This window comes from Natator depressus, chromosome 1 (genome assembly GCF_965152275.1).
Source record: "Natator depressus isolate rNatDep1 chromosome 1, rNatDep2.hap1, whole genome shotgun sequence".
Classification (NCBI taxonomy): Eukaryota; Metazoa; Chordata; order Testudines; family Cheloniidae; genus Natator; species Natator depressus.
The window spans coordinates 276,009,068-276,035,076 of NC_134234.1; the positions used below are offsets into that span (position 1 = coordinate 276,009,068).

Genomic DNA, 26,009 nt, shown 5'->3' on the forward strand with positions numbered 1-26,009 from the left:
GTTAGGAAGTGTTTCCTACTGTCTAAACTAAATCTCACTTGCTGCAATTTAAGCCCATTACTTCTTGCCCTGACCTTGCCCAGTGGTTAAGGAGAACAACTTATCACCCTCCTCTTTTTTACAACCTTTTATGTACCTGAAGACTGTTATCAAGTCCCCACTCTGCCTTCTCTTCTCCAGACTAAACAAACTCAATTTCCTCAATCTTCCCTTATAGGTCATGTTTTCTAGACCTTAAATCAGTTTTGTTGCTCTCCTCTAGACTTTCTCCAGTATGTCCACATCTTTCCCAAAGTGTGGTGACCAGAACTGGAAACAATACTCCAACTGAGGCCTTATCAATGCCAAGTAGAGTGGAAGAATTGCATCCTGCTTACAACACTCCTGCTAATACATCCCAGAAGGATATGCACTTTCTTGGCAACAGTATTATATTATTGACTCATATTTAGTGTGTGATCCACTATAACCTCCAGATCCTTTTCTGCAGTACTCCTTCCTAGGCAATTTCCATTTTGTATTTGTGCAGTTGATTATTCCTTCCTATGTGTAATACATGTCCTTATTTGAATTTCATCCTATTTATTTCAGATCATGTCTCCAGTTTATCCAGATCATTTTGAATTTTAATCCTATCCTCCAAAGTACTTGCAAACCCTCCCAGCTTGGTATCGTCCACAAACTTTAAATGTACTCTTTGCCATTATCCAAATCATTTATGAAGCTATTGAATAGAACCAGACCCAGGGCAGAGCCCTACAGGACCCCACTCTATATAACCTTCCAGCTTGATTGTTAACTATTGATAAGTACTCTCTGAGTATTTTTTCCAGCCAGAGGGTAAGACTGGCCTGCCTAGGGCTCTAGGGGAGATAGAAATAAATGGAGACCTTTTGTTGTGTTAAAATCCTTTTCTCTTATGTTATGCTTTGTTCCTATGGCTAAATAAATATATTTATTATATTAGCTTCCCAGTAAGACTAGCTAGGGTACACACAGCTGATGCACAGGGTCCTGCACTCTAGGAACTGATCTAAGATTGGGAGAGCAGCAGGATTCTGTGAAGAAAAGGTAAGGCATGAGGCCTAGCACCTGTGGGGGGGGGTGCACTCACAGAGACAACAGAAAGGGTCAGTGATACAGCTATTCAGGTAACCATGACAATCACTATTTTACATCCCAGGAAAAAGACAGCATGATAGAGTCAAATGTTTGCAAGCAAAACAGAAGAAAGCAATTTACGAATTGAACTATCTGAAGAAAAAAAGAAGATAGTATGCAGGGGGTCCCTGTGGAGGAAAAGTATTCCTGTCCCTCTGGCTCTACTAAACACTCTGACTTACACTTACCCTGGGGGGCAGATACAACCACTTGCACATGGAGGTGATGGCACACAGGTGAAGTTCATGGCAAGGTTTGCACAGGAGATCTCACAGTTCACACCAGCTGCTGGTAAGCCAGGCACTGAATATCTGCAGTCATAGTAGATTTTTCCTTCAGGGCACGTGTGAACTTCAAATGTAAAATGCAAATTGAATGAGATCAGCTGCTCCTTTGCACTGAAAGTTTCTAATTCTTTTAGTTCACAATTTATTTTTAAAAATATTGTAATTAATAAAATATACTATTTAAACTAAATGCATTTTGTATGTGTTCAACTGCAGTTAAACTGAAAATTTGCCTTTTTGTTTATATTCTATGTAATTATTTCATTAAGAATATCTATTAACTAAGGTCCAAAATTGAAAACTTCAGTGCCTAAAGTTAGGCATCTAAATCAAGGCACCAAGGACCTGCTCCACAGCCTATTATAGTCAATTACCAGTCACTTCAGTGTGCTTTGGATCAGCCCTTAATGAAGTGGCTTGATTTTCAGAGGTGTTGAACACTCACAAATTCCAGCAGAAATCCAACTGAAATTTCACCTGCTCTGCACCTCTGAAAATCAGGTTTCTTCCTTTAGCTGTTTTAATATGGAATTTGGGGGGTTAATTTTAGGCACCCATGTTTGAAAATTGTGGCCTATGTCTTACAAGAGGTGCTTTTAAAAATTCTGCTTAAGTGACTTAGGAATACAAGTTGTATTGAAAGTCAGTTAGATCAAGATAAGTAACTCTAGACTGAAAAAATAATTGTCATAAATAGTGGTGATATTTAGCATCTGATGAGATGTATATGAATATAAAAAAGCAAATGAATGAATACTCGACAGCAAACATTTTTCCTGTGAAACTGTAAAATAAGACAAGAATATAAATCACCTGCAGTTGTAGCAGTTTCAGTGCATTTCATGGTTCCATTCAAACACTGGCTGGTGTAAAGAAAACAAACCATCTTTATTCCAGGAAAAAATAAATCACACAACTGCTGTGTACGTGAGAAAACAACTTAGCAATTATATAGCACTCAAAAACACTACCTAATTTAAACAATCTAAATCAAGAGGGGAATGATCATTAAACTTTAGAAATCTAAATCTGCCCACAATTCTGTGTGTAACTTATTTATATTGATTCAGGAACTGGGTGTCTCAGGGTATTGGTAATGTGATACAGGCCTACTGTGCACGTGCATAGGCCCCCATTTTAGAGAAATAACAGGAGACAACTGGGGTCGGGGGGGACTAATCAGCACAACAGTGCAACACCACTCGCTTAAATTTGGCCTAGCCACCCCCCTGTCATGACGGAGCCAAACCTCAGCAGCATTGCGGCCTAGTGCGCTGGGTCACACCCCATTCACTGAAGTTTGGCGTGGCCACCTCTCTGTCATAATAGGTGGGCGGCCACACCCAACTGATCAGCCTAAACCCTGGGTCTCTCAACACCACTTATTGAAGTTTGGCAGCCACACCAAACCTGAGCAGAATGGAGCCAAGTGAGTGTGAAGCAAGTGGAGCTGGACAGCCAGGATCAGGAGGAGCCACCTGAGCTCAGAATGGGAGTGGAGGGCTGAGCTGGGGGGGACACAGGGAAGAAAGGGCAACTTTGAGTGGCTAAGAAAATCCCAGAAGAGATGGGTGAGGTTGAGTTGTTGGCTGGCTGTGGGGTGACTGAGGAGTGTTGAGGGGGGGAGGCTGTAGGGTGAGATGGGTTGTGGCAAGTAGGGGGCAATGGGGCACGGTGAAGTTGGGGCGAGTGGCGAATATTGAGTGGTGGTGGGATGAATTGTTTCTTTGGGTTTATGAGTTCTTTGTTAAGAATATATTAAATCCAATTTCTTTCAAGGTTTCCTTTTCCAACATTGAAATAAACACGGATCTTGAAGCAGTTAGGCCCTGATTCTGAATTAAGAACCACACAGGCATAGGGGTCTGTTCATACAATTCTACTAGCAGGATCAGGGCCTGAGTGAGTCAAAGATTAAACACTTAATACCAAAACCTACCAGGAGCCTGACTGTGTGGGCAGGATTTCCCCAGGCTGGAAGGTTCTGCCTTTGTAATAACAACGACAGCTAGATCTGTGAAAACAAAGCTTATGCATATGGGTATGAAAACTATATGAAATAGGATATAAGGATATTTACTCTTCAGATCCCAACTAAGTTGGATAAACACGCAGTTTAATTCTCTAACTGATCTGCTTATTTATATTTACAGTGCAAGCTTAACCTAAGGCAAGACTTAGGGGGTGAAATATTGGCCCTATTGACGTCAACGGGTATTTTGCCATTGACTTCAATTGGGCCAGGATTTCACTCATATCCTGTAATGATCTTCAAATTACTTATTTGCTGTTTCTGTGTGTTGCAGCCTCACAGAAAGCAGCTTTTCTTCCTGGTTACAGGATGAGTATGGCAGGATGCAGCCTGACTTAGGAACATAGGAATTGCCATACTGAATCAGACTCAAGTTTCATCTGGTGTAGTATCCTGTCAGACAGTGGCCAGAACCAGACACTTCAGAAGACAGTATAAGAACCACTCAGAAAGCAGCTGTGGGGTAATCAGCTTCCCACATTGATTTCTAATAGTTAGAGATTGGCTAAAACCAAAAGGTTTGCTGTCCTTTCCAAAACTGTTATTGTCATTAATTGTAACAACTCTGGATATTCTTGATAACCATATAAACTTCCAGTCCCTTTTTTGAATCTTATTAAGTTCTTGGCCTCAATGACTTCCTGTGGCAATGAGTTCCACAGTTAATTACATTCTGTGTATGAAGGTATTTCTTTTTATTGATTGTGAACTTCCCACCTTATTTAATTGAATGTCTCCTTGGGCTTCTGTTATGTGTAATGGAGAACAGAAGTTAAAGATCCACCTTCTCTATTATTTGATACACCTCTATCACATCGCCTCTCATTTGTCTCCTTTCTACTGTAAACAATCCCAGTCTTTTCAATCTCTCTTCATATGAGAATTTTTCCATGACCTTGAACATTCTCGTCGCTCTTCTCTGAACCACTTACAGATCTGCAAAATCTTTTTTTAAGATTGGGTGACCAGTACTGCAAACAGTATTCCAGGAGAGGCTACACCATTGATTTATATAAGGGTATTATGATAGTTTTATATTATTTGCTATCTCTTTCCTTATGTATTCTAACATTTTGTAGCTTTTTTTGACTGCTGCTGTGCATTGAACAGAGGTCTTCAATGAGCTGTATACAGTGACACTGAGGTCTCTTTCTTGAGCCGATATAGTTAATTTAGAACCTTGTAAGGTGTACGTGTAGTTTAAATGTTTCCCTCCAATGTGCATTACTTTAAATTTTCTGACACTGAATCAGTAAATCACTTGTCTTGTTGGCCATCCGTCACCAATTACACTATCAGCAGCCAATAACTGGTTCAGTAATAGTGGTGGAGAAAGGGGAACACAAAATGAGATGCAAGAAAGAGTTCTATTTTTAAGTCTTGCTGCAAAGCGACAAACACGGTATATTCAAAACAATGTAATATGACTTACACTGGCACACAAAAGTTGATTGATTCTTCAAAGTATTTTCCATCAGGGCAATTGCATCCTTCAGCACAGTCGTCATTACAGACATGCGGGGCAGAAAGGGAAGAACAGGAGTGTCCGCAAAAAGAAGAGCACCGATGATACAGCATACCACTTCGGCACACTAGAGCTAGGGGGGAAACAGCATCATCTTATGAGGTTGCAATAAATACACTGAGATACATTTATGACAGTGTGAGATAACACAGTAAGATGTACTGTCCCAAATTGCCACAGAGATGTGCTGGGGTTTAGTCACGTGATTCTCAGCTAAACCTCAGCCCAACTCTGATTTCAAGTGTGTTAGAAATGTCTTGGCTTCACTCATTTTGAGGCTTTAAATGATTAAACTCAGGACGCCTTTTTGTTAAGAAAAACCCTTGAAAAAGTCTGTGTGTTTCAAAGTATATTCAATATATTTCAGTTTCTAGGGGAGAGGAAGAATGATGCAGTGGTTAGGGTATTAGCCAATGATTTGAAAGATCTGGATTCAAGTCCCTGCTCTACCTTCCATATCACGCTGTGACCACTTTCCCCTTCTTCCAAAAAGTGACACCCTAGGCACTGCAGCTGCATCTGCTGTGCATTATGTTTGTGTTTCAACATCCCAAAGCAGGATTCTAGCTTCTGATGCAAAGCAAAGATTTGTTCTATTTCAAAGAATTTCTCATTATTCCCCATTTCTAAAACTATTCTTCTTTTGCAAATGTTACTCACCGCAGTATGAAACATGAGATCTGAAATCAATAGCAATTCCATGCTTGCCACAGATATAGGCATAGTGTGCAAGTGCATTACACAAACAGCTGCTTCCACATTTACAGGCATCAAAACGGCACAGCTGGTAGTATAATCCTGGACTGACGTATGGGTGACATGGAGCAAAAAGTTCTTGATTGATGATATCACAGTGGGATGCATAGCCAACTAAGGGAAGGCAACGTTTTCTTTTTTGGCAGTACCCATGATAATATAACAATCAAAAATAAATAGCAAAGAGTATCAACAACACACCAATTCATACAACTGTGCAATAAAAGCTTCTACATAAAGTAGTTCCATAAAATACTGTTATTTGTAAATGACGTAAATATTTCAGCAATGAACTTTGCTTCAATAAAAATACGTAACTAAATAAAAATCTATATTGAGCTGAAGGAAACATGTAAATGGAAACATAACACATTTCAAAAGCGTAAAGAAAGTCATTGAAAGTTTTGGGGGGTTGCAATGGCCAAACTTTTCTTGGCATGCAGGCTGGGCAGTTATTACAAATTGGAGCTTCGGGACACAAACGTTCCAAGACTACTGCTCTCTCCACATGCCACAAAGTGCTTCCTGGAGTTACTGACTTTTTGCTGGCCTTCCCATTGAAATTCTTATGTGGCACAAAATGCTCCATTATTTCTGCTTTGATGCTGAGCCTGTCTCATGCTTTCATTCATTTTATCTCATGGCATTAACAGAAACAGAGAGAAGCAGGTGACTGGATGCTTGGCTGTTACATGGTGGAATAGCTGCCACAGAGAAGACCACAGATGACCATTCCAACTGCATGGCTGAGACCTATGCCAGCCCACCACATGTAGCTTATTGCTGCACTTGGACCTCTTCTACAGTACTTTGATCCTTGGATTCCTAAAGATGACCATACTTGTCCTTTGAACTCAAATATGAAGGCTAAGAGCAAAGCAAACTCAGATCTTTGTTGTCTCTTGCCACCAACCACACCTCTCCCTGAGCCCTCCCACCTCTTAAACCCTCCTGTAGTCTGTCCTGGAGCTGCCAGGAAGGCTCAGCTCTCTGATAACAAGCTTCCTGTTTTCCAGCTATCACCTCCCCAGCCAGCCACATCAACACCACTGTCCTTCTGTGTGCTATACTAGATGGCATCCATCGCCAGCCACCACCGCTGCTCTGCATCATCCACCCATACCGCTTTCCTGTATGAAACAGGGGGTGGAACTTGACAGCAGAGGGAGGCAGGGCAATCTTTCAGGCAGGCCAGAGGAAGGGAGAGGGTATCTTGGGGGGAATTGGGGAGATGACTCTAAACAAAAGTCCTAAAGTGGCCCCCTTGCATTGGCCACAGATAACCACAGCACTCTAGAAAACTGCCCAGCCCTGAAGATATAAAACGCCTTAGGATTCACTAGCTTCCTAAAAGTTAAAGATTATTCTGGGATGAGTCCTGTAGTCTTTACTCAGGGCTCAATTCCACTGGTTTCAGCGGAGGTAAGGCCTGATTAAGGACTTGAAGATTATACCCAAAAACATTAAAAATACTAAATCCAAATTATACCTGGGGATAAGGCACAATCCCTGTGAGCTACACATGCATATCAGAGAGGAGACCTAACAGCCTTCAAATCTGCAAAACATGCTTATATTTCTTAAAAGGAAACATAAGCACATCCAAAATTAAGTAATCACCTTTGCATATGCCAATAGTTATTTCAGTTTGTATATTAAGGACATTAAACACACCAAAGGAAAGGGTTTGCAAAAAAAAAAAAAATCAGCGTGTGTCTAAAGCTGAAGTTACACTAATACCCACAGATAATCCGTAAGTAACAATGACGTTCAGGCAGCATAGAGAGAACAAAATCGTGCTCTAGTAATGTGGTTAAGATAAATCTAAATCAAAATTCCAAAAGTGAGACCATACCGTTTTGTTGATTAACGTTGCAAGGATCAACCACAGGAACGTTGACAGGCGCAAAACAAGCTGAGGAAACCTTCCATGCATTGGCATGAAGCTGAGGGGTTCCTTCAATCATCCCTGCTGGAGAACTGAAGGGAGAAGGAAAGATAAAGCAAAAGATCAGCACTGCCTGGTAGAAGGGCTTCTCACATAGACTAGTTATTAATATTGTCTTTGCATTTGTTCAGATCTCTCTTGCACATCCATTGATTCCACACCACAGTGGAATTACCCTGTCACTGCACTTTGTTTCAGAATCTTTGTAAAGGAATGAAATGAACAGAACTCTCATGAAAACATTTTCCTTTACAACTGGCAAATACTACCTTTGAAAGTATAATGGCTATTCAGTGTGCCTGGTATAGGTACATAAACATTTTGGAAAGTTAAGTATACTTCATCAAGGCCTGTCCAGTGTTCTTTGCATTATTACAAACATTTATAACATCTTTACCAACTCTGTCTTATAAATTCTTTATAACATTAAAACCAAGAAAACAAGTTGGGGGGACGGATAGCTCAGTGGTTTGAGCATTGGCCTGCTAAACCCAGGGTTGTGAGTTCAATCCTTGAAGGGGCCATTTAGGGATCTGGGGCAAAAATTGGGGATTGGTTCTGCTTCAAGCAGGGGGTTGGACTAGATGACTTCCTGAGATCCCTTCCAACCCTAACCTTCTATGATAGAAATATGAGAGATGAATCCTCTTTTGGGTTTCCTGCCTCCATTTGTCAGGCTTGCTCCAGCAAATAATAACAACCACTAACTCTTATTTAGCACTTTTCATCAGTAGATCCCTAAGTACATTACAAAAGGAGGGCAGTAGCATTATCCCCACTTTACAAATGGTGAAACTGAGTCACAGAGGTGTGAAGTGACTTGCCCAAGATCACTTCACAGGCCAGTGGAAGACCTGGGAATAGAACCAAAGTCTCCTAAGACCTGCTCTACCACTGGGCCACTTGCATGGATTTTGAACCAGAAAAATCCAACACAGTGCAAAAAGAATGACAATTTGAGAATATGGAATATAAATTTAGGGAGGAATTTTCAAAAGCATTCAGTGTTGGCCTGATTCCCTTTGAAGTCAGCTTTATTACTGACATCAAGGGAGACAAGTTTTGACAAAGTGGAGAGCTGTTAAAAATAATCTACCTTTAAAGTACACTTTTGTGGATTTCAATGGGAATTTGTTTATGTTTATGCCTGTCTTTAAAAAGAAAAATGTTGCATAACTGACCAATTTTATTATTAAATGCAAATCAAATCACTTTGTAAAAAAATGATCTAAAAAGGAAGGACAAAGTTCAGGTCTAAGTATAAAATGTGTAATATTCTTTTTCACAACATATTCAAAGGCATTAACTTTTTAAAATAAAAGTTTCTCTCATCAGCTCCTAAGCTGCTGGAGCAATCATGTGGCCCATAAACTCTTGCCTGTGATAGCCAAGGTAACCCCAGGGCCCAAGCCCCAACCTAAGTAACAGAGACTAACTGTTGTTGTGGACATGCATATAAACGTAAGCTGCTTCCTCTGAGAAAATGAATCAAAATGAGTCCTGCTGTCTCTACTGGCTCAGCAAATCAAAGCACCTCAAACATGTAAGCAAATTCACCATTCAAACAAGCAGTCTCCGCATTTTTTAGCCTTCATAAAGGTATAATAAAAGTCAGGTTCAGCTTCAGCTAATATTTTACTGATGCAGAAATGTCTAACCTCACTTCAACCCCAAGCAACTGCATTCATTTGAATGAGCCATGAGTGAGAGCAGAATTTGGCCACTGCTACAACTCACGTGTTTAGTGAAGCATCAAAAAGGCTGACAAATAGCCAGTTCTCAATGATGTTTTAATTTTGTATTCAATATGTCAAACAAAACTACTTTCTATAAAGAATTGTGATAGAGTTTGAAGGATTTTCAGGAAGGTATAGAACAGGGATCGGCAACCTTTGGCAAGTGGCCTGCTAGGGTAAGTCCCCTGGCGGGGCGGGCCAGTTTGTTTACCTGCCGCGTCAGCAGGTTCTGCTGATCGCAGCTCCCACAGGCCGCAGTTCGCCGGTCCAGGCCAATGGGGGCTGCGGGAAGCGGCAGCCAGCATATCCCTCGGCCTGTGCCGCTTCCCGCAGCGCCCATTGGCCTGGAACAGCAAACCACGACCAATGGGAGCCGCGATCAGCCGAACCTGCGGATGCGGCAGGTAAACAAACCAGCCCGGCCCGCCAGGGAGCTTACCCTGGTGGGCCCCGGGCCAAAGGTTGCTGATCCCAGGTATAGAAGTAGGACTAAAGGAAAGAGGAAAGGATATCCTTCGTGATTAAGGATTCTTCTTGTTTAAAGTTGTGCCAATCCTAATAACATTTAAGGAAAAAAATCAAGCAATAAAGTGTTTGGAAATCAAGGGAGGATGGTAGCAGCATTGGATACTGCATTTTTCCTGGCTCTGATGCCCTGTGCTGATGGTTTAGATGCAAAGGAGCTACCAGGAAATACCAGGAATAACATGATTCAATACACAGATGACATGTTAATCTTTCTTAAAAAGGAGGACGGCATACAGTGATTTACAGAGTAGTTTCTTGCCATGCCATGGTCAAGAAATAAGTCAGTATGGTCACAGAAAGGCTGTTTTCCTTTGTTAAAAAATATCCTATTCAATCCATAAATCAAATGAGAACAAAATGTTTTACAAAAAAAAAGTGAATCTGCAAAAAAGTGAATCTTATTTATTGGTAAGAGTATGCCAACTTCATCCCACCAACAGAGGCATGAAGTGACACAAGATCCCATCACCTGGACTTCTCACTACCTTCCTGGTGCTGCAACCCCAATACAACCAAGAAATAAAGAAATTGTTAATCCTTTTGTGCTGGTGTTTCCCAGTAAATCCGTCACCAGCAGTGGACTTCATGCAAGGAAATCTGACCTCCGGCGCCAAGGAGTTAAACAACGATACAAAACCTGACTTCTGTTAAATATTTGTTTTACTCAGTTTGGGAATGAATCATCTCTCTGTCCTCTGAAACCCCTGTAGTAATTCCTGTAGAGTGCTGTCACTAAATCTAGCAGAGAGGATAAAGATGCTGCTAAACTCAACCAAGCTGCTCAATGGATTTTTTCTGTTTGACTAATGATAAGTATGTTAACTAATATGCTCTCTGGCAAATATAACAGCGCGATCATGATCTTGGCAGACACAGATCTGACCTCTGCCAATTCAAATCACAGACAAGATGTCACAGACTAAAACAATCCCTTGATCAATTCAGAGCCTACATTTTAAATACAAAGTAGAGAAACACAATATAGCTATATTCTATATATTAAATGTATTCTGTATATTAGATAAATCTCTAGTTGTTCATTTTTCTATGATTGCACTGTCATAAATAATCATTTACATTTATATATTGTCTTGCATCCAAGCATCGCAAAACACTTTGCGGACATTAGTGAGTTAAGCACTTTCACTGTGAAGTAGATAAGTTATAATCACTATTTTACACATAATACAGTCCAGAGGTGAAATACTCATCCCACTGAAGTCAAAGGGAGTTTTTCCATTGACTTCAATTGGGCAGAATTTCACATTAGGGATCCTGACTTCCAGGCCCCTTCTCTAATCACCAGATAACATTGTGTCTCTGTAAAACTGATGCATTTCACGGGGGGGGGGGGGGGGGGGATCACAAACACCTTGATTCTTAAGAACTTGACAGAGAAATAACCACCTCATAGGGTATTGAATGAACCAATTTAATGTTAAAAAAGAAAGTAGCTGAGATTCTTGTAATTAAACTCAAGTGTTTTTGACTGATTGGTTTACCAGAATATGAAAGTGTTAGTGAAATGATCGTGTCAACTGGTTAAATTTATCTGAATATTTCACCTGTTATTAAATTCAATCTAGACATATATAAAACAAACTTACAGAAAATCATCTCTTAAGTTCCCATTAAAAGTTCCACATAGACCTAATGTTCTTCTTTTCCAGCTGGTATTGACTTGTATATATAGTCTCTCCCCATCTTTAGCAAATTGAATCTTTAAACCAAATCTAGTTTTCAGCTGCACAAACAAAGAAGACAGGTTCCGAATTTCAATGTCCCCTGCACATAACAGAAAAAAAAATGTAAGTCATTTTTCCTTGGTTGAAATATTTCCATACAGAAACCAGCCCTATGGTTTTAAGTGTTTCAACAAAAAAACTTTGAAAAGTATAGAAATGTAATTAATGGACTGTACACAACCTCAGAACACTCCAAATATCCCTGCCCACCCTGCACCAAAACTAATGGAGACAACCGTGTACCACACTATGACAGGCCCAACTGTGGTTCACTACTCTGTGTCAGCAACTCTTCTCAGGCCTGACATACTCACTACGCCCAACTGACTATGGTTATAATCGGTATCTATAAGGTGTCATGTAATTTTCCATTGGAAAATTAATAACTCACTAATCATTAATATTCTTGTGCGATATATGTACGTGGTATGCATTAAGAGTTATGGATATATACTGTTTAAACCCTGCATGTCAGGTGGAGTGGGCAAACAGGTCTGTCCTAGACAAATGAATATGTATTTGCTTCTCTGACCAGCCCTGTTGTCAGGCAGAGACAAGGAAGGCCCATTTACATATTAGTTAAACTAAACTATTAAGTGGAGGGAGGAGATAGCTTCCAGCAGAAAAGAAAAACTTTATCTGGGATATAAAGACAGGGGGCCTGAACCTTAAGTGATAAGCAATTGAATCAACAGATTGTATACAATATTACAGTATTATAAGTGTATCGAGTGAGGTGTTTTATGAAAGCCGATGACACACTAGTGATTAATAGCATTGTAAAATGTATGTATTAACACCATATAAGGAATTATGGATACTCATTGGTATTAAGCTTTACAGCCTATGTCCAAACAAAGGGAGAAACATGCCTCCCCCAGACAGGAGGGGAGGTCGCAGCTATTCACTTGTCTCCTATATAAATCAAGCATGGTGGAATCAAAACAATTGAAACCCCATTTACTTACGGGGGAGGGGAAGACCACAAGAAGGGAAGAATAGCATGAGGTCACCCTGCCTCTTGAAACAAGGTCATTGAATTTTGGAAGATATAAGCAAAGACAGGCGCCATCTCTGGCATCCACCACTAGACAGACGAAGGAACAGAGCTCTTGCAAGCTGATAGAGATGGGTCCTTCAACCAAAGGAGGGAGGGTTAAAGTCTCTGGGATCTGAATATAAGTGAGAAACCTGCTTAGGCAGAGATCTTTCAACTAGGAAGACATAGAAAGTCAGCATCTTGTACCTCTGTGGAAGATCATGACTTGGGGGAAAGTCAGCCAGCACTGGGAAGAAGGAAGACTGGTGAGAAAAATCATCTTGAACAAAGCCTGTACCTTGTTAGATTAGGTTTTAAACTTCTAGATGCATGTTTTCACTTTTATTTGTTTGTAACCATTTCTAAATGTATTTATTTTAGTTGGCATCACTTAACCTATGTCCTATTCTTACTAAATGTTTTATTTTCATTATAAACCTACTTCGTGTTGTGTTTGCAGGGAAGGATATATGTATCCCAGTGAAGTTAATAAGATTTAATGTGCTTTTGTCTCTTTAAAGGAGGAAACAAACCTTATTATTTCTCTGAGTTGTCCAGGAGAGGGCTGGACACTTCAGGGCACATGGTTTTGGAGAAATTCAGGAATGGGAGTGCATTGGGGTCACCTTGCTGGTTGTAACCAAGGCTGGTGGAAGGCAGAGTGTGGCGGCAGACAGACTGCTGAGGTCAGAAGTGCTGAACCAAGGCTGTCTAGCACGCGCACACACACACACACACAGGGTGTGACCTGCATGTTTGTAGGCTAGCTGTGAGCGTTCCAGGCTGGGAGCTACAGCAGCAAAACATTTTAAAGCACCCAGGGCTGCAAAGCACATGGTGACACAACCCCTAACTGGTTTGGACTGAACCCCCAAAGCCTGTGACAACCATCTTCAACACTGACAAAATGAACCCAATGCCACAACTACAGTGTACCATAATCAGCATAAAAATGTATGCATCACCTTCCTGTACATGTCAGCTACTAGACCAGAGATCATTCTCCCTTCTTTGACAAGAGAGCAACAACAGTTCCACTGAGGACAGAGTTAAGGGAGAGTATGGATCTATTCCAGTATCTGCCAAAGACTCCCTGTGTGACTTTGGGCAAATCACTCTATCTCTGAACCTCAGCTTTCTCATCTGCAAAATGGGAATAGTACAACTTTCTTGATTCACAGGGGTGTTGTGAGATTAATTAACAGAGGTTTGTAAGGTGCATTGCAGTCTTTATATAGAATATGCTACCTAATAACTTTATTATTATTATTATTACAACATTTCATATACAAACAAAAGCCCGATCCAAGACCCAGTCCACCTTCCTACTAAAACCCCTATAGTGGGCAATGGAAATTTTACAATCATTGTATCCAATTATTATCCATAGTGGTTGGGCTCCCTGCAGTTGCAGACATCTTAAACGCAGTATACCTTTGCAGCTAATTTACATAACATTATTTTGTATAACTGCAGTGAAAATGGTTTAAGATGCCTACAGCTTCAGACAAAACACTTCAGTGTATAAGACTTTAAAATGTTCCTAGCTGATAGCCAAAACACCCAGCTATCCAGGGTTTAATAATATATCCTGGCTGTAATACCAAGATATTTGTCATAGACAAATATGTACCTTACAAGGATGTTCCACAAGGTAGCGAGGCTAAAAAGGTAGAGCTTCTTAACTACATTGCCAAACTTTCCTGTGCTTAAGCTTTAATGTTTTGGGGTGGATTTTTTTTAAGCATCATCTTGACTTTTGAATTCCTTGCCTCATATATTTGTCTTTGATAATTAAAATATTCTGCTGAGGGGTTTCCTCCCGAACCAACTAACTTACTTATACATATTCACAAACATCTTAACAAGTTTGTCTGAGAAGTGGACATAATCAGATGCTAGCTTCAACCTTAACTTCCGAGACACTAGAATCTCACTAGTTAATCCTCAGAACAACTCTCTGAGGCAGGTAAATATTATTTCACAGTTTTAAAAGTGGGGAAATTGAGACAGAAAGGTGAACTAACTTTCCCAATGTCACATAGCAAATTAGTATCAGAGTCAACAGAGTATCAGAGCATTCTTAGCTCTCAAACCCATGCAGATGCCATTAAACCAAATTGTGCCTCATTTGCATTTTGGCTTGCAACATGTTCCAAGAAACTTTAATTAAGAAGGACCATCCCTTCAGCATCAAGACGATCCTGCAAAAAAAATCAGAATGGCTGACATCTGTAGGTGTCCTTGGGAGTATAACACAGGGATTCTCCATCCTTACATAAAGTATTTCTAAAGTATACACAGCATTCCATAGGTTATTAAAATTAAGAAGGTTAAGTCTTTTAACAGTAGTTAGCACCTTTCATGGTTTGGGTCTCCCAAGGAATTATTTACTTGTACAAAAGTATAATAAAAAGCATTAGAAAATATGAAGGCAAGAATGTGAACTCTAATCCATGTTTTTCTTACCATTGAAGTTAAAACCCTGGCTAGGGCCAAACTGGATTTCACCATCCCTGGTAAGAGTCACTTGTTTACTCATATCATCTTCAAGAACTAGTGTTACAGACTGGATGCAGGCATGGTCAAGATTCTGAGTGAAAATGAATGTTATCAACAGACAGAAAGATACAAAGAGTGTTTTACTAACACTGAATTAAATATCAGTTTGTTCATCCAAAAGTATGTTAAAATACTGTCAAGTATTTGACTTTTTCAAAAAGAATGAAATGAAAAGTTGAGGTTGCTCTTAACTCAGACCAATAACATATCCTGAACTCTTCAGCCACAAACTGATATTGATGGGTGTTTTAATATTTTTGTGGATTTTTTAAACATACTGTTTCAAGGAATGTGATATCCTATAAAATAACCACTAAGTGTCTCAGGCTGCTAAGAAATCTCTTTTACCTATCTGGCAGTATATTAAACCTATCAGTCCTGTCAGTAAAACTGTTTTTCTGTCTAAGACACCTGCTCAGGCTGGTGTAACCAAATATGTAGATACCTGTGTAATCATGCATGAATGAAAAGGTCTGTTGACTTAATCCCAGAAAGGCAGCAATTAATTTTACAAAGGCCAACAGCAGTGATTGAAATAAAACACAGATCATGATCAAACTATATTTAGCTCCTCAATGTAAAAAGCAGAAAAACTGTTTCAATTTTATTTCTGACATTATTACTATTAAGCGTGCCTGGTTAATTTACTTTGGCTGGCTACGTAAGATTACCTGAAATTTGTATGTACCCGTTTATCATCTCAAATTCAAGTGTGACCTTACCTGACCACATGGAGCTTTCTGTAAAGTGATTGTGAATTTGTCTTTCCCAGTGCCTTTTACCAGAATGTACTGACAAATCCCAAGAAAGGTATAATGACGACCATCAAACGTTGTGAAGTGAGAATCACCTACGACGGTGCACTCAGCTTGAGAGAAAGAATAACATTCAATAAATAGGAATGTTCATTTGCACATATATCATATCATATCATAGCCATATCACAGAGCCAGAGATGGAAAAGAGGCAGTGCAGGAACATTTCCCTACCATATATTCTCAAGCACATTATCCAGCCTAGTTTAAATCTATCTAGCTATCATGATGTTTGGTGCCACATTTAATGCATGCAAAGTATCACATCTTACATTTCCATCAGAAACCACCTCATCAAATGCAGTTTTACATGTGCAGCATCCCTAGGTTCTAATCAGGCACTGGTCACCATGGTATCTGAGTGCCCTCCCGCTTCAAAATAAGAAGAATTAATGCAAGACAAAGCCCAACAAGAAGACTGTATTCCACACCCCCTCTTCCCTCCTCCCCCATCCCACGCCACCTTCTATGAGGTTCCTGGAATACTTTTCCTCCTCTTTTCTCTGCATGTCAGAGAGAGACAAACAGTGACAGAGACAGAGAGAGCGTGCTTCTCCCTTTTATTTTCCTTTTCTTAGTTGTTGCTGTTGTGGGAAGGATAACTTAAAAGGCAATGAGTCATGCATTGCATTCTGAAGGAGATTAGGTAGGAAGTCATTCTTATCCTTCCACTGGGAGCTCCATAATCTAGAGACAGTTGCCTGGAAAGCTCTGTCCCACTTTCATGAATTTGACCTCCTGATTTTGAGTCTTATCATTTCTATGAAATGTAACTGTCAAGGGAGATCTTGGTCCCTGAGGTACAGGAGTTATTGAATAGGTGTTGAATAACTTTGTCCAAAGCAATGGAGGCCTTAGAAATGAGGCCTATCTTAAAATTAACCTGTTGTTCTATGCAGATTAAGCTGAGCACCAGGATGATGTGCTCTTATCACTGTTTGTATTATGATAATATCTAGACGCTGCAATCAGGGACCCATTGTGCTAGGCACTGTACAAGCACAATAGAGAGATGGTGCCTGCCCTAAAGAACATGAAGTCTAAGACAAGAGACAACAGGTGGATACATCAAAAAGATTGGGGGAAGCATAAGGTAACAGTAGAATGATATGGTCAGATAATCAGTACACCAGCGGTCTAATCACTGCTCTCTGCATCCATTTCTTTAATCTCTCCTGTTTGCTTATTATCATCCCAAACTCCTAAAGCATATCTGTTTCTGTTATCTTTTGTGGCTTCTGGGCCACTTATTTGGTACAGAATCATAGGACTGGAAGGGACCTCAAGAGGTCATCTAATACAGTCCTCTGCATTCATAGCAGGACTAAGTATTATCTAGACCATCCCTGGCAGGTGTTTGTCTAACCTGCTCTTAAAAATCCCCAATGATGGAGATTCCACAACCTTTCTATGCAATTTATTCCAGTGCTTAACCACCCTGACAGTTGGGAAGTTTTTCCAATTTCCAACCTAAACTGCCTTTGCTGCAATTTAAGCCCATTGCTTCTTGTCCTATCCTCAGAGGTTAAGGAGAACAATTTTTCTCGCTCCTCCGTGTAACAACCTTTTATGTACTTGAAAACTGTTATGTCCCCTCTCAGTCTTCTCTTCTCCAGACTAAACAAACCCAATTATTTCAATCTTCCCGCATAGGTCATGTTTTCTAGACCTTTAAATCATTTTTGTTGCTCTTCTCTGGACTCTCTCCAATTTGTCCACATCTTTCCTGAAATGTGGCACCCAAAACTGGACACAATACTCCAGTTGAAGCCTAATCAGTGCGGAGTAAAGTGGAAGAGTTACTTCTCATGTCTTGATTACAACACTCCTGCTAATACAACCCAGAATGCTGTTTGCTTTTTTTGCAAGTGTCACACTGTTGACTCATATTTAGCTTGTGATCCACTATGAGCCTCAGATTGCTGGTGATCCTTATACTGGTGATAGGAATCATTAAAATGCAGTTACCTGGACAGTCATGTTCAGTGCAGTTCCAAACGCCACCAGTACAAGTACTAAATAAAGCACAAAACACAGAACACGCTTTTTGTTCAGGTTTTTTAAAAAAATTGATTTTCTAAGTCTTAAGACATGTCACAAATTCATACTTCGTTTAGGATACATTTTCTCTGTATTCTAGTTAGATACAGAACACGGATTGTAGATACAGATATAGAATAGCCTTGAAAAATGTAGTGTAACTTGGTAAACATCGTACAATGAATTAAATATAGGCAAGCGGATACATGAAAGTGGAAATTGTGGATTAGAGGTTACATACCAGTGACTGCATTCTTGTTCAATTTTTGAGCCTACAGAGAAGGCTTTCCCGTGATAAATACAAGGACAATTTGACACAGAGATACAAGTTCCATTGTTCATAACGAGACCTATTTTTGTTTAAAAAAAATAATAAAATAAAAGACTGAAAACAAGATAGGAATATTGGGGCTCTGCTGCTCACTCCGTATGTTCACTTGGTCATAGGGACACCATTTTCATGATATTTCAGTGGGTGGTTTTATCCCAGCAGTGCCCGTCTCCTCTCCATGACCCCCATTGTACAGATGGGGAACTGAGGCAAAGCAGGCCATTCACCCAGTTTTAAGTCAGACAGTCCAGATTCTAAATGGTTTGTCCCCTATCCAGTACTGAGACAAAACCAGACATGATTTTATCTGGCATCATGGATGCAGGGCACCATTTTGAAGAGTGTGCCACACCATCCCTACCCCCATCCCATCATGACCATGCATGCACAGTTGTGCCAGTGGGGGCAGGGTGACTCACCCTTTAAAATGGTGTTCTCTACATCAGTGGTTCTCAACCAGAGGTTCAGGGCCCCCTAGGGGGCCGCGAGCAGATTTCAAGGGGTCCGTCAAAATAAACCAGAGAGCAGGGCCAGCATTAGACTCACAGGTGCCCAGGGCAGAAAGCTGAAGCCAAGCCCTGCTACCTGGGGCTGAAGCCCAAGCCTGAGCAACTTAACTTTGCAGGGCCCCCTGGGACTCTGGGCAATTGTCCTGCTTGCTACCCCCCAGAACCAGCCCTGTCTTTTAATCTACTGGATATGCAGAAAAACAGTTGTTGTGACATAGATAGGCTGTGAAGTTTTTATAGCATGGGGGGGGGGACTCAGAAAGAAAAAGGTTGAGAACCACTGCTCTACATGGTGTGACCTCACATGCACAGCATACCAGTAGGGACAGAATCAAAAACGTGGCAGGACCATGCTGTTCCTGGATGTGCTGGAATGCATGAGTTGCCACCCTGACTGAGCTACAGAGAGACTAAGGGCATGTCTACACTTACCATGGATCGATGCTGGGTTACCCAGGGGGTCACCAAGTGAAGACCCGCTAAATCAACTGCCGATCACTCTCCCAGCAACTCCAGTACTCCACCAGAACGAGAAGCATAAGGTAAGTTGACGGGAGAGTTTCTCCCATCGACCCAGCATGGTATAGACACTGCAATAAGTCAACCTAAGCTAAATTGACTCCAGCTATGTTATTCATGTAGCTGGAGTTGCGTAACTTAGGTCAACTTAACCCTGTAGTGTAGACCTGCCCTAAGTGACTCGCCCAAGGTCACACAGGATGTCCATTGTACAGCAGGGAACTGAACCTGAATCTCCCACATCCCAGACCAGTGCCTCAACTGCTGGGCCAACCTTGGGCTTCACTGATCACTCTGCAGCATAAAAGTTCAATTCAGTGAAAGGCTGAAATCAGTGTTTAATTTGTGCCAGGGATGAGTCCTGACACTTCTAAACTTGGCAGTTCAAAGCTCTGGCACCTCAGGGCTTGCTGCATCAGTTAGGAATGTAAAAAAATTGTTTGAGCCCCGGCACCTAATTGCTTGAGCCCCAGCACCTCTTTCATTATAAATTAAGCACTGCATTAAATTCATCACAAAGCAAGGTGCCCACTCAAGATGCACCACTTACTGGTTTAAAGGGGCTTACCAGGGGGGCTTTGTGGTTGAGGGCTTTGAGCAGGTCTTTTGAAGCAGCTTGAATTTCATCCTGAATGTGCATGTACAATACCCGCAATGATCCCACAGAACCATACAAGTTTGAAATGGAAGACTAGGGGGGGGTCACATAGTCCACAGCCTTGCCATGGCAGGGCTGTTCCCAACAGTCCAACATCGTGTGTTTTGTTGAGTCTAGCTTTAAGGAGGATAATCTTCCTGAACACAGCATAAAATATCTGTACTATTTAGAAAACTCAAAACAATTAGGAAAAATTCAGATACGCTAGTTAAAACTCATGTAACTTTTATATTTGCATAGCTCACCCAAGAAATCACCCAAGTTTTAACTGATATGGTCTGATTCATAGTTGCACTGTGTTTTGAATGATCTTTTAGAAAAATATAATAATTCAACCAATGCATAAAACATTAGCAGGAGGAAAGAAAGTATGGATATATTAAAAACTAAAATAGAAGCTTATGTTTGTAAAATATAATTTTTTTCTGATTTTTAATTTTAAGCATGCAGTCTATGACACTGTAGTTGTGTTGTCAGGCATTAGTTTAATGTTAATATGTCATGTGACAATATTAGATACTTACCATCTGGACAGTAACAGCCATCTAAGCAATGGAGGTTGCTGCCAAGACAATCCTTTTCAAATGTGCAGGTTGGGGGGCAGCAACTAATGCAATCCCGATGGACAAAACTGTCTTCACACTTTTCAGCTAAAACATGTACAAGTTATGCGGGACATTAGTGCATTATGCTTCCTTTATAAGTTAGAAAACCTTCATCAGTAATTTGTTTTTTTTGAAACACAATACATCTCACCAAATAAATAGTTGTGCAATTTTCCTGGTATAATTATTGTTACATAAATCTACTTTTAAAAGCCCCTTAACACCTCTCCAGTCATAAGGGGGGAGGGGAATGATGGGGGGAGGGAAATTAAGTGGGGGCTTATAGAATGCTGTAATAAACCATAAATCCAGTGTCTCTATTCTATTTTCCCCTTTGACTGGAGAGTGCTTAATGGGCCACTTCACTTTAAATGGTCCCCTGAAGTATGTGTTTACTACTTATGCTACACAATCTGTTCCACCTTGTATTTAGCTATTATACTCTGGGTACATTTCCCAGACCTGAAGCAGAGCTCTGTGTAGCTCGAAAGCTTGTCTCTCTGACCAACAGAAGTTGGTCCAGTAAAAAATATTACCTCACCCACCTTGTCTCTCTAATATACTGGGACCACCATGGCCAAAGCAACACTGCATATGTTAGAATATAACATTTTTTAAAATATTAAATCTGCTTTAGTAATAATTGGAAACAAAACTATCTCCAACTCAATGGAATACAATTGTACCTAACATTAAAAAGCAACTATAGACTTGAAACTACAGCTTATTCACCAAAAGACACATTTCCAAATATAGTGGTCCCCTCACAGACCATGGGTGTAGTTTGGAGGGGTGCAGGAGGGGCACTGCGCCCCCAAACAAAGGTGAGGTGTGGGGGGGTCACATGGGGTCATGTGCCATTCCCCCCCCCCCCCGCAATATCCACAAGTGCCGAGCTGCCCTGCAGGGCTTGCTCTGCTCGGCCTACAGGGGGGCAGGGCTCTGTCCTTCCCACACTGAGCCTCCCCCAATGGTAGGCCAAGCAGAGCAAGCCGGGCAGCTGGGCCAGGGTGGGGAGCAGCTGCTCCAGGTTGCTACCTCGGCAGCTGGATGTTGCCCTCCTGGGTCATAGTGCCCATCTGTTTCCTGTACAAGAGTGAGTGCCTAAAGGGAGCAGTGCAAGGAGGGTAGGGTGGGGCTTAGGGGAAGGCAGTGGGGAGAAGAGACAGTGGGGAAGGGAGGAATAGGGCAGGGGAAGAGAAAGGGATGGGGGAGGGGATGGGGCAGGGGGCAGTGGGGAGGGGAAGTGGGGTACGATGTGGAATAGAAGGGGATACGGGAATGGTGGGGGGAGCAGGAGCCAGCATGTGGTGTCCCCTCAGTAGCAACAGCAGCCCCAGCAGGGAGGCACCAGAGTTGCCACATCACTGCAGCAGCCGTGGCTGTAGCTCCCATGCTCAGGTCCCCACAGCAGACAGCAGCATCTGGGGCTCCTCCATTAAGCCAGCCCGTCCCGTCCCATCCCCACCACCACCGGCAGGCCAGGTACCACCCCAGGCAGGGAGATAGATCCAGTGAGCCAAGGGAACTGGCTTTAGTGTGCACATGTGTGTCTGGCTTTGCTCCCAAACATAGCAGTCAAACTACACCTATGACACAGACTAATGGTAATGGGTCTCAGAAATATACTGACTGCTGTTCGAAATCCACAGCATTACTTCATGTTTTGGGGGTGCTCCTTTACCAAGAATCTCTGGTATGAGGTGGGTTGAAGGACCAATTTTATATTGGACGCTAAGTTGGAGCCTTCCTCATGTTTTGGACTTGGATATATTCCTGATACCTGAAGGTTACCTAGTGGCATGGCTCCAATATGCAGCTTTGGTCACTAAAATAATTAATCCTGCAAAAATGGAACAGTCTATCCCTACCAAACATCGATGCCTGGCTCAGTGATAAGGCTGACCTCGCAGCTAATGAAAACTGGCATTCTGAAAAATTCAAAGCAATTTGGGCATGTTAGAGGTCCCTGATTAAGGTTGACCCTGAAGATAGATAGATCTCTTCTCCATCCCTCCTTTTATCTTAATTCTCTTTGCTTACTTTGTGTATTATGTTGAATCTGCTATTTTGGTGTATTTGGAAAAATTAATAAAACATTATAAATATAAAAAAAGTTGATACTTACTACAGGCAGGAAAATCCTCCCTCCATTCCCGCACGGGGTAGCCTGCATGTGAGCATGCTCTAGCATACTCTGTCACTGCTCGGCAGTAAGTTTCATCATCATCCACTCTGAAGCAGTAAAATAATCCTGTGATCACTAAATCCTAAATTTAATACTCATATAAATATTTGCTATGTGACATTGCAGAACTCTCCACAGAGTTGGCCTTGCACAGTTTAAAGGGGTTACGATTTTTGAGACTTTAAAAAGCATCACTTAAAGAAACTAGAGATACTGATTATGCTTTTGCATTTTTTATCATTTGACCCGACAAAAGATTTTTGCTTTATTTTAATGTTACAACAAAGAATGAGTAACATTTATTACAAAAGATTAGCAATGCTCATTAACAGAAACAATTTGGGAGAGGAAGGGTGGTCTTGTGATGAAGGCAATGGCGTACAATTCTGGATATCTGGGTCTTACTCCTGGCTTTGTCACAGACTTTTGTGTGACCTTGGTCAAAGTCACTCTCTGTACCTCACTTCCCTATCTGCAAAATGGGGATAATATTCCCTCCCTCATCAGGTTGCTCAAAGGACACATTCATTAATATTTGGGTTTTGCTCAGATATTCCAGGGACAGGAGTCAGAAATAGATTAGACAGTCAACTTCTCACTTTAAAAAAAACAGTAACAGATGTTCACTGTGAAGGACTTTGTAACAAAATAGACTTGTCATAACAAGACATCTAGGGGATAGGCAAGGTTATAATATATAGTCTGGGGGTATTTGTCTTTCAGCACAACAAGATTAAGCTTACAAAATTAGTTGTTTTAAGACTATATCGCATTGTGTATGTGTTTTGGTGCTTTCAAGATACCTGTTACAAAGTCACCATTTCAAAACTCCACAGTGATTGGTCTCTCTCCAGTTTGCCTCATCTAATCCAATTAAATGAGTCTTAATAGAGTGACTTGGCATATAAACTACGGCGCCAGAAGGAACTTCTTAAACTGACACTAACCTACAAGATGAGAGTTCCCTTTTATAAACAACATAAGCCTAAATTAATGAGATCCTGAGACACAGAAACTTTACTCAAAGTTTTGAATATTCACACCATTCACATCACACGTGTGAATGTTGTTTTTTTTTAATCAAAGCCTCCTGCATATTGCCTTATTAACTCAATGCCATCCTGAAAGCTTGCTTTCCATTGTTCTCCATTGCAAAAGAGAAGGTGCAATAAGTCACTGAAATGTAAATAGGCATTACAAATAAAATTCAGATCCTGCCTGGCTTCTGCTCCCATTGAAGTCAATGGGAGTTTTTCCACTGGCTTTAGTGAAAACATTTTTAGATCCAAGGTCTCTCTTGCCTAATCATTTCCCTGCCATTGCAGGGGGGCCCCAGGCACTGGTTCACCTTGCTACTTCCTATTGTCTGTGTGTAACACAGAATAGTCTAGTCTCCTGTGTCTACTTCAGTCTAATTTCAGTTGTTGGGTTTAGTGTGCAGGTGTTTTGGTGGCCAGTGGTCTACAGGAGGTTAGATTAGATGATTGAGTGGTCCCTTCTGGTTTTAAACTCTATGACTCTAGTAAACCTGTATCTTGCTATCTCCATTGTAAAGCAAAAGAGAAAATCAAATACCAGTCATTTGTTACATATTGAAGTATAATGGAAGCAAGAGTTCCTTCAATTCATTGCACTGATCTCCTTCTGTACCCCATTTAAATAAATAAATAGGAAAGCAGAAAGTAAATAACTGATGACATGCACTTTGGCAAAGTAGTAAAACATATCAACAGATAACATGGATAGTGATGTCACTAAGATTATTTGTTTATTATTTGTTTATTATTATTATTATTATCATTGTTATTGAAAAAGCTGAGGTATATTGCTTTGTCAGTTATTTCATTTCCGTACACATGAGGGGAGAATCACATCTAATGTAAATGATCTCACAAGGTCTAACAGAAACCAGCACTGTTGAAAATGCAGATGGTATTAGCAAACAAGACTTAAAAAAAAAAAAAGTGAAGGAGATGTTCCAGGGTTGAGACTCTGAAATTAAAGGAGAAATAATGGATTGAATTTATCCCTAGCATTAGAGGGTGCAACACTCATTGTTGTCTATGAGAGTAGCAACATCTTATGCCAGGTTTGAATTTGACTCACTGTTTATTAAGATTATAGCGACTATTGGGATTAAACAGAGAGACACTGGGAGGTGAGATTGGGGGAATGTGGAGAGGAAATTACTTTACTGAAATAAAATTGTACTGAAAAACTCCACTATTTAAAACCAGTCTGGCTATTGTTTAATATTCCAAAGAATGAAAATAAATGTTTAAAGAACACCATCCTTCTTACCTGCAAAGGTCATTCATGCAGCTAGAAATATACGAATAAGGGTCTATGCTTTCATGACAGCTGAGAAAAGGAAACTGTAGGAGTATTTGGCATTTGAAGAATATGGCCTGTGCATTTTTAAAAAAAAAATCAGTTAAATAACAGCGATCATATACTTCATGATACAAATATTATTCTTTTTACTTTTGTTTCCCCAATTGGGTGTCCATTACATCCCTTTTAGAATGAGAAGATTCCCCCATTTTCTCCTATCTCCACTCTTTTGCCCATTATATCACAGTCCCTATTCTTCCCAGACCAGTTTTGGTTGGACTGAATTTCTTCTATAGCCCCTCAACGCTACAGCTAACCTGGCCAAAGTGACAAAAAGCATCCTCTTCCACCCACACGCTGAGCATGTTTCCCCTGCAGTACTTTAAACTCCTCGGATAATAAAGGGGTAAGGCATCGGGGCTGGGAATTAAACCCACACTGCAATGTGGCAGTGAATAACCCTGTAAGTAGGCCAGTGGCAGATCCATTTAATCCATTGTTCTTTTAATTTCATCATATACAGCTCTTCAAAAATTCTTATGAAAGGTTGCTACATTAATGACAGGCCTGATCTAAATCTTCTCATTCCCAATGTTTCAGTGTTTAGAGCCAGTGTTTTGCTTTGGACCAATCTCTTCTCTACATGCTTGATATACTCACTATATTTTTCCTGATTCTGATCTTACTTATG

At 40.7% G+C, this 26,009-nt stretch overlaps 1 protein-coding gene across 1 annotated transcript in view; it reads right to left on the reverse strand.

The window, feature by feature from the left end:
* The window catches only part of OTOGL (otogelin like), a 129,280-nt gene that overhangs the window by 87,564 nt on the left and 15,707 nt on the right, over positions 1-26,009 (reverse strand). The window contains exons 10-23 of the mRNA XM_074956177.1: positions 25,286-25,392; positions 22,925-23,031; positions 20,716-20,841; positions 18,416-18,524; positions 18,103-18,149; positions 16,042-16,187; positions 15,227-15,350; positions 11,581-11,758; positions 7,617-7,741; positions 5,666-5,875; positions 4,913-5,078; positions 3,388-3,462; positions 2,262-2,311; positions 1,350-1,512 (exon numbers count right to left, since the gene is read on the reverse strand). Of these exons, the coding sequence (XP_074812278.1) occupies positions 1,350-1,512; positions 2,262-2,311; positions 3,388-3,462; positions 4,913-5,078; positions 5,666-5,875; positions 7,617-7,741; positions 11,581-11,758; positions 15,227-15,350; positions 16,042-16,187; positions 18,103-18,149; positions 18,416-18,524; positions 20,716-20,841; positions 22,925-23,031; positions 25,286-25,392 (1,733 nt within the window). The remainder of the gene's footprint in view (positions 1-1,349; positions 1,513-2,261; positions 2,312-3,387; positions 3,463-4,912; positions 5,079-5,665; positions 5,876-7,616; positions 7,742-11,580; positions 11,759-15,226; positions 15,351-16,041; positions 16,188-18,102; positions 18,150-18,415; positions 18,525-20,715; positions 20,842-22,924; positions 23,032-25,285; positions 25,393-26,009) is intronic.